This window comes from Egretta garzetta, unplaced genomic scaffold, assembly GCF_000687185.1.
Source record: "Egretta garzetta isolate BGI_Z169 unplaced genomic scaffold, ASM68718v1 scaffold96, whole genome shotgun sequence".
Lineage (NCBI taxonomy): Eukaryota > Metazoa > Chordata > Aves > Pelecaniformes > Ardeidae > Egretta > Egretta garzetta.
The window spans coordinates 1,152,640-1,162,453 of record NW_009259965.1 but is presented as its reverse complement, the minus strand read 5'-3'; the positions used below and the strand labels follow the sequence as shown (position 1 = coordinate 1,162,453).

Here is a 9,814-nt window from a genome sequence, read left to right as displayed (position 1 = left end):
GAGCCATTGACCACTGCCCTCTGGATGCGACCATCCAGCCAATTCCTTATCCACCGAACAGTCCACCCATGTGTAACATGCTCTAGGTGAACCTGCTTTAGCGGGAAGGTTGAACTAGATGATCTCCAGAGGCCCCTTCCAACCCTTGCCATTCAATGATTCTGTGTTTGTGTCTTTCTTATTGGGATCCTGAAAGAATCAGCACTTCCTCACCCACCATAAGAATTAGCTTCCATTTGTTATCTGTCTTCCCCACACTAAAAAAAATTGGTAGTGTTCAGTAACATAATGAAAAGATGTTTCACTGAATACAAAACAGATTGAAACTTACAAGCTGCTCATTTCCTGAATTTTCTTTATGATCAAACTGTATGTAATGTATACTAAAAGGTTTAGAAAGCTAGGATCCTACTAAGCATCCTACTATCCTACTTCTCCAGTTCTGTACAATTTGGAGCCAAGATGGCAGGTGCGGATGGATAACAACAGACAGATCAACTGCTATAGACATCACTGCACATGGTAACATGATAAAATACTGCCTCTTCTGCACTGTCTGGCATCCTGAAAGCACACAGAGCCGGAGATCAACTAGACATCAATGGGCGTAAGGGCCTGTGTGTGTGCACATGGACTTTGGAAACAGTTTCCACTAAGCAAAGACTCTCGTCTGTGAAAGGTATCTTTAAGGAAAAGACTCTACCCAGCATGGAAGCAATTCTCTTTTCTGTCAGTTCCATCAGATATGAAACATTAGTACAAAGTCTTCTTCTGCTCATTAGGGCATGGTGGCTAGAGGTTTTGGAGATCCAGATCTTTAGCCACCTTATTGTCCGTCTTCAAACTCTCTATTTAAATAGGTCATTGCTCAGCATCATGAATATGATTCTACAGAGTCACTTTCTAGCAATGACCTTAAAAATATCTATTTCACCAGATGTTTCTGCCATCTTTGCCTCCCCCTCTTGTCCAGAAGGCAAGGTGCTCCTAGAACCTCAACACAGGTCCCAGCCACAGAACAATGACCCTGTGATGACAAGACACAGCAAAAATACAATTAAAAGAAAAAAAGCATTAGACATGCTCAGTAGTCACAGTAAGTCCTAAACCAAACTGCACACCCAGAAGCAAACCCTGGGTGCACGCACAGAAGGATTCCAGAAATGGAGGCAGGGCAGAGAAGAGCATGTGAAGAACCCCAAACCATTCTGGAACAAGCAATGCCTAACATGGTTGGACTATGATGCAACTTTCTTTGTGAAATCCTGCCAAATACTCAAATAGTGTGACTGACCAATAAACACCTATAAGAGAAGGCTCAGAGGAGATGGGCAAGGGCAATGCACCCATGAAGCTCAGGAAAGAGCATAGTAACCACAGCTGTTGCAATGAGGCTAACTTCACCTCAACACAATGGGGACTGGAGGGTGGCCTTTGCTTTGGACAAAGAATTATGCCAGTTGAGTGGATCAGCTGGTGGTATAAATCTTTCTCCCCAATTTCATCAAAGAATGTGCATGTCTGAATTAGCCAGACCAGCGTGGGAAGGATGTTTATGTAGCTCAGCCCTACACATGCACTGAACAGCCAACAATATTTCAAAGAGAACAACAGGCTTGAGCTGGTTTCAACCCACATACTCTTTCCTGGTGACTGGGGATGCCTAGCATCATGATGGTGAGCATATTGGGGAGACTGGTAATGGGACCCACATTGGTATTGCGACTGAACTGTGTATTGCAATTTCTGCATTTTGCCAAGCGTAACTTACAAAACATACTTAAAACATAGTACAAATGTATCATTCTGCTAAATCACAAGTCCCATGTAACATAAAACATCTTCAAATACACACACCTGATACTATACATTACACCCTTCAGACATGGATTATCTAAAAGAACCTGGTCAGAGAGTATTATACTCAGATAAACACCTTTATACAAAATAAAGCTGCTTTCCTAGAGCAACAAGTAAAGTGCCAACACTCACTGAACACAAACATCCACAACCAATTTGCAAAATGAGTATTTTACTTACTACTGCAAAGAGCTGTCCCATCCCACCCCCAAAAGGTTGAAGTCTGCAGACTAATGAGCCACTTGTTTTCTACCAGGCACTGTTTGCTCAGGAGAAGAAATACTTTTTTGAAAGCTTTGAAGTTACTGTCTACTGTCTTCATTTGAATGGATTCCTTTGGAAAAACGTGACGATTTTTCACTTCTGGGGAAACAGCTGCAGCAGCCCTATGTTCTAATATTCAAAGAAAGTTGTTCCTACTCAACAGTATTTTAGTTTAAACATTTTACCATGAGTCCCTACATCAAAGGAAGTACACACAGAAAAGTTCTGTCTCTAAAAAAGCCAGAAGGAAAGAGAAACACTAATTTGCATTAATGAGTTCTCTTTGCAGAGTAATTTCTATCCTGGGAGGTCACATAGTTTCAGCCCCTTGCTATTGTGTGTTATTTTGTAAGACTTTACAGAAAAAGGGCGATATTCAACCTGGCACAGACACCACCCATTAACCAAAGAAAAATAAATACCCACGTTATGAGAACAACCTGCTAAGCTGCCCCTGAGCCTGGAAAAAACTGCCTTGTATCCGAGTACCATTTCAGCAGTGCTTAGGACTTTCACTATGGTCAACCACCAGCCACACAGAACTGTACTCCTTGGTACATAATATTTCTGCATTTCTGATCAACTGAAAAACAGAAATCTGAATACTGGCATTGACCGTCTCTTACAAGTTATAAAGTATTTAAGAGAGAGCCCAACCCCATCTACTTCAGGCAGTGTAATAAAAGCAATGATGCTCCATTTAACATCCAACTTACTAACTCTACAGCAGTCTATAAAACGCAAGAACCATTTTCAAGTACTAAAAATATCTTCTAAAAAATCATTTCTCCGAGAAACACGTCTCCACAACCTGAAATGCATTGTACACTTGCAGGATGTTTCACCATGTCTTCTTTTTAAAAAAATAGAAAGGAAAATAGGACATCTAGTTCAACTGAGGCTACCAGCACAACAGTAAAGCTGAGCAATTTGCTGTAATCGTAGTACATTCCATGTGGTTATCTTGCAAGCCTTGTGAATGGCAACTGCCCACTCTCTAGCTAGAGAAAATATTTCACAAAAATAACGATACCTTAACCTGACTGCAGTGCTGTAGATTGTAGGAGTAATGGCAACAAGAATTCAGACTAAGCCCCCAACACCACGTCTGTCCAAACCACCTTATCTTCCTTTAGCCCATTTATGTAGTACACAGTTGAAACTTAAGAATGCCAAACATTCAAACTTCGTATTCAATTGCTAGAAAAGATTCACCACTTAGAGCATTTCTGTATACTCTGGAGGATGTACTATGATGAATTTAAAGCCTGGGTGCCGAAAGCCTTGAGGTGGCATCAGAGTTACCAAGAATGCATTGACAAACACGCCAGACCAATCTGTATTTGACTGGCCAAAGCATTCACAGCTTTGATTCTTCCTCTTCACAAAAACCCCTTTAACACTGGAAAAGTCTGCTTGAACATTTCATATATTTGTCATTACTTATTAATCAGAAGAACAAAAAGATACAGAATCCCAAGTACACGCTAAAATGATCAAATCAATGCTAATGCCTCGATGAAAGCAAAATTTACATGTAATAGCACTGGGTCAGTTCAGAAACTCAACACCCAAGGAAAAAAGCACTGATGGCCATCTCTCACTTGGTTCCAAATAGCATACGCCTCTGCTTAAAACTTGATTCACTTGAAGCCTTTTAGAAGTTGAAGGCCAAAATACTTTGGGTCTAAATATCAGTCATTTATCTTGCCAGAGAGTTGCTAGCTTTCTAGAAGAGAATATTTAAGCTTAGAAATAAGATATGGCTCCTCTCCAATAGTCTGCTTCTATCTCACTTTGAAATGCTGAGCTTCTCAAAATGAAGGATGGCACTAGATCAGCAAACACTAATAAAGAATTTTAACACCCTGTGATATACTACTAATGTATCCATGATATGTGCAGACTTCAGTTGCCATATAATTGTATTAAGCAAAAACACCAATAGAACTATTCGCTCAGTATTTATTTGCTTAAAATAATGAATGAAGCTCCAAGTCCCAATCGTTGATTATACCCTTGACAGCTACGTAGTTACATCACAATGTGACAGCATAAAATTCCAATTAAAAAAATCCTGAACTTACTGGTTCTGAGGACCAAGCTAGCGTCATTGCCAATTTAAATGCATAAATAACTCGCTGTGTAATTAATCTACTTATGGTACTAAGTTTTCTTATAATTCGTATCAAGAAAGCAGCAACATTGTACTCACTAACCTTCTTTGTGAATTATGTATGCAGAAAAGAAGTGCTGCAGAAGATTTATTACTTCAAAATATTTTAAAAGCCTTTGTAAAAGATTCCGTAGGCTGCATCTGCTAACTCATTATCCATTTTGTCCCTTCTAATTCTTTAGAGTAGAATGTTTACAAAGCAAATAACTAGAAGCAGATGCTTGACCCAAATTTACACCTTGATTATTGTATTTTATTTTCCCTCCCTCGTCTGCATTGTAACTTTATCATTCCTTATAGCTTCTATAAATCACACTGTAAATGCCAACTTCATCACCCAGTGTCGATCAGGTATCACCTGAACTCTCTCACCAATTCAAAAGCAGATCTCACAACTCAAATCTACTTAGTAACTTACTCCATGCTTGCTAAATTCCACCCTGATCTATGGGTGAATTTATATTGAACTGCAGAAACGACTACATAAAGAAGTGAGTCAAGCTAATGGTCTGCTTATGCTAAAAGAAGGAGGTCTCACTGCTTTGTCCCTCGCTGTTTTCGACATTACCTGGATGCTTCATGAGCCCATTCAACTTACTGATTCAACAAAAAGCTGTCCAACAGGGGGCAAGGGGAAAGAAGGGCTGGGCTAACCTACTGCCAAGCTAGCAAGCCAGGCAAACTCAACCACCATGATAACCAACACAACACATACAGCAGGAACACAGCTGAGAACAGCATCTTCTATCAGCAGTAATGAGACCATTTCATTCGGTCGTATAGTAGAGCATCCCAAGATCACCACACGCCCATCAAACTCTTCATCCAAAAAGCAAGCTAAAATGTTTGTTTCTCTTTTGTTAACTTAGCTACCCAGAGAACTGTCTGCATTTTCCTTATACCACTGTTTTTCCTGACTCACTAAGAAGAGATTATGCCATAGACTCCTCAGAGAGGAGTTACAAAGCTAGCAGAATGATAAACATACATTCTACGATGTCGGACCTCAAACAGATTCCATGTTAGACTACTTCTAGATTATTTTAGATTAACATTCTGATTTATCTGCATGGAAAAAAAAAAATCGGAAAAACTAAAACTATCTAATGCTCCATCAACCAGTCAAACAACAGATTAAGAGATGACACTGTTCAATTAAAAAGGAAATCTACATTTCTAATGCAATACAAGTGCTATGTTAACTTAGCAGTTATTTATGTTATCAAAGCACTGTTAAAAGATAGAAAGGTATCTACTAGAACCAGTCCTTAGTGAAAACTCAGCACTTTTTTTAAAGAAAAAAAAAAAAAAATCTCTTCTCTCACCTTATCCTCCAAGTTACAGAATAAATGACTTTTTTGCCAACATTAAGTGTAAAGTATTGGGTTCTAATTTTCTGCAAGTTGCAAATGGTAAGGAACAGTAATCAATGAATATTAAAATTCTTGTTTCACGTAGCAGTTTATTAAGAAATCATCTACATATCAAAAGGAACATGAACTGCTGTGATAACTTCTAACACCTTCCAGCACAAATTTCATTCTTATTATTTTGGATATCACTTTCATGAAACAACTGATGATGCCACTCTGGAACAATTTAAATTGTTTTCAAGTCGCTGCTGCTGCAGGCATCCCTTCCCCCTCTGTTTTCAGTTGCATGTACGCACGCTCCACCCCTTCGTCTCCACCCCTTCGTCGGTACTTACAGCTGCCTAATCCATGATGAGCTAATCCAGGGTGCTAACTCACTGCCCCCAAAACCCAAAATCTATTTACTGATCTTCAACCTGTTAGTTTAGAAACGAAGCCCATTTTCACCATTTAAGAAAAACACCTATGAAACTCATTAGGAAATGCAACCGCACTTCAAACACACAACAAACAATGAAGATTCATTTGTCATCTCAGGATGATGTGATGAACTAAAGCACCTTTTTCAAAGAAAAAAATTCTTGGTTTATATCTGACTACCCATCCCATTATCAAAATTATCCTAAAATTACTACTGACAGACTATAGGCTGAAATCAACAGTTGTCTTGGAAGATTAGCTGAAATTAAGCAGGACTCAAAACAATGAAGATTAAGGAGGATTTCAGAATCATCACATGATGGTCTTATTACTTACAGTAAGTCTGGTCTAAGTTTTCGTACCAACCTTCTTACATGGTTTTGGGAAAGCCTTTTTAGTTTACAGATGGGAAAACATTACTCTGATCTCTTCTGTTAGGCACTTAATGATGTGAAAACAATCACTACAGAAGGCCTTGGTAACAAAACAGTACTCTCCTATTTAACAATTTGTATTTGTAATCGTAGCCAGAGCTTCTCTGCTCTGAGGTCGAAGTTGATGTAACCTAAACTGTGTTCTTTGTTTTTCTACTAAAAGGCAGTCTTCTACAAGACAATCTGCAGCAGAGCAAAGAACCTGCCACAATCTAAAAGACAGTGATAAAAGAAAAAAAAAAAAAATCAAATTGCAGTTATAGAAAATTACTTAAAACATCCCAAAGGCATCAATGGAGAGACCCCAAAACTACAAAGCGTAGTTTGCACTCAGTTACGTTTTGTCTAAACAGCTTCAAGTTCTCTTGACTGCTTACAGTTTAAGGAAAAACTCCACTTATGGAAAGACGTCACAAAATTCTATCTTTCCAAACAGAAATACAAACATCATTCCTCTAAGTCACGGTTTGATTGAGCTAAGCAGAAGTCTCCCTATGATGGGAAATTCTCTCTTCCCCATTACCACGAGACACATCAATTTTTGCAGAAGTTTAACTGCACAAGAGACAGGAACCACAACTTCTTGGGACATTAACTAGCTTAGAGTAAATATACAATACCGCTTATGAAAACTGAATTAACACAGGAACACACGAATTTTCCAAACCATCTTACACACTTCCCCATCTTGAATATTCATCCAGTAATCGGGGGGAAAAAAAATCTGCCATTTCTTGCTCAATATCCAAACTAAAAGAGACCTTTTAAACACAAACTTGCAAAAAAAAAAAAAAAGTTTAAAGACATTCTAACTGTAATCTTTGTTCTACAAGATTACAAAGATTCTTCACTGTCTCCTGGAGAAAATACATTAAGGATGCTCTCAAGAGTTCTGAAAAGTTCCAATATGAATGCTGCTACTGTCTAGCTGTCTCAAAATGTCCAATGGGTAGAAAAAGAAGAGCTCAGAAATACCAAGAGCACCAAAACAGAGTATAGACAGTTGTAAATGTATGTGCGCCTGTCTAGGGACTCATAACTCAGTCTTTTCATTCATACTGAAGTTTAGCTTTCCTCCCACCCCCAGAAGCCTACTGCATTTTGAAAGCCCTCAACAAACCATAGCATTTATTTCTGCCTTTGAAATACAAATGTGATCATCTTATTTTTCCCCTAGATAAAGCTTTTTTATAAGTTACTTCTATCATATAAATATTGCTGATTTTTAAACATGATTTACATATTCCATAAGAAACTTAAGCAATTCCATCTTTTTGCTCCCAGCATTCAGAAGAATTAGAATGGGTCATACTATCATATGCAGCCTGATTATAAACTACATCTATGATATGCTATTTAGTTGGTCATAGAACTAAAAGGCATTTAAAGTCTTCCTACCATTTTGGTTTTGGCACACAAATGTCAGACAGCTACTTTTTCCCCTAAGCATATTTCTGTTCAATGGCATTACATCCGCTTTGCTTCCCCTGCCCTCAGTGCTGCCCATTCAAAAATCCTTTATTTGCAATGTGGTGACTGAAATGCAAAGGCACAGACACTACTGCTGTCAGCTATCTAGACTCTCTAAACAAAGATCAATCTCCTAGAGACACTCCCCCCCACTCCAAAATTCCTTCTACCTGACAAGCACCATGCTCTTTATTACAAATATTCAGTTGGAAGACATAACAAATTAAGAAAACGCTAACATTATCTGAAAGTTAGAAAAGAGTTCTGCAATGCCAGATTATAACCACCTACATAGTTTTCAACACAGGTTGGACCTCCCAATTGCTACAACTTTCCAGTCATGGAAGGCAATCATATTTCAAAACAGAACACTATCCAACCGTAGAAAATAATTTTAGTCTACATCCCAAACGCAATCCAGTTCTTCATTCAAGTCAAACTGTTAAAAAAGCACTTCTCTTTTCAGAATGGGGTGGGAGGAAAAGAAGCTCCTACATCTCATGTAACAACCTATACATAGCAAAGGAAATCCAGCAGCCACCTAAAAAAGTCCATCTAATATCTTCAAAAGAATACTGATGACATAAGGAGGGTAGGGGTAATAACAGTTCTTTTCTTATATACAGTAATAAAAATAATACATTTCAGAGATTTTCAACACCCAGAGTCAAACACAAAGGAAAAAAGAAAAAAAAAAAAACCACAACTGTGAAGCTCACAGTCACTATCACTAATGCAGAGGGGCTTTCAAAGTTCCCAAAGGAGAAACTGAAGCCCAACATGGAAAAACTGAAATAACTCCCTGGATTAAATCATTTCCATGCTAGACGGGAAGGAGAAAGCATAATAGAGCAACTTATTTCAGTACATGGAGTTTATAACTTTATACCAGATCTTTCAAGTGGTAGTACTCGAAACTTCAGTGCCACTTTTTAATTAAATACTGTCCAAGAGAGCAAAATCAAGTAATTTTTAAGAACACAGGATATGAACAAAAACATTTCAAGACAAAATACAACCAATGCTTCTCAATTTCAGCCTGAAAGATAAAATTTAACAAAAGCATATAATCTAAGCAAATACCAAACAACTAATGCTCAGAAGCCCCCTATCTACACAGAACAAGAGATTTCTATTCCAAACACAGAAAGCACTAAAACGCTCAATAGATGTTTTGAGTATCTATCAAGAGAGAATAGTATGTGTCTGATTAGTTCAACGAGCAGCAGTACAAATAAAGAAAAACGATGGTGCTACAAGTCTTAAACTACGAAATGCAGATCAAAATTCCTACCACGAGATTAACACACGAGAGCAACCCTGCAAACCCCTGGAACGGTAAAACATACACACGCACCAGTAGGAGTTGTCACCAAATTGCATGCAAAAATCCTCTTAGCTCCAATGAAGTCAGTGACTCTGATGAGACCTTTACCTTCATTTTCCATCGAAATTGTACTTGAGTCGATAGTTACAAAAGTCTTTAGCAACAGCAGCGCTGGAGTGGGAGCTGAAAGGTGAAGAGAGAGATGCCCCAAGATCCCAGGCAATCACACTGCTCCCTCTGCCCCCACCTGCAGCAACATCTGCAAGAGAAACCAGCGCTAAAAGAGGGGAAAAAAAAAAAAAAACCACCCAAGAGCCGGACCCTATAGGTCTCCACCGCCTTTCCTTTCACGCCGGCGCGGAGCAAGCACAAGGCGCACAGGGAGCCCGCAGAGCTGTCAAGAGGCCACCAAGGATTAGGATTAGTTGCCCAGCAGCTACAGCAACGCAGAGCGGCGGGGGGGGGGCGCCCCGGTGCCCGCCCGCACCCA

General features: G+C 39.0%; 1 protein-coding gene across 3 annotated transcripts in view; it reads right to left on the bottom strand.

Annotated features, from left to right (window-relative positions):
* The window catches only part of ATP2C1 (ATPase secretory pathway Ca2+ transporting 1), a 52,260-nt gene extending 42,682 nt beyond the window's left edge, over positions 1-9,578 (bottom strand). For 2 of the 3 annotated variants that reach the window (XM_009640175.2, XM_035895686.1), the window contains exon 1: positions 9,433-9,578. In XM_009640175.2, the coding sequence (XP_009638470.1) occupies positions 9,433-9,438 (6 nt within the window). In that variant the 5' untranslated portion in view covers positions 9,439-9,578. Of the gene's footprint in view, positions 1-9,354 lie in introns of all 3 variants that reach the window. The other variant, XM_009640176.2, reaches the window with a different exon arrangement.
* Positions 9,579-9,814: the final 236 nt, after the last annotated feature.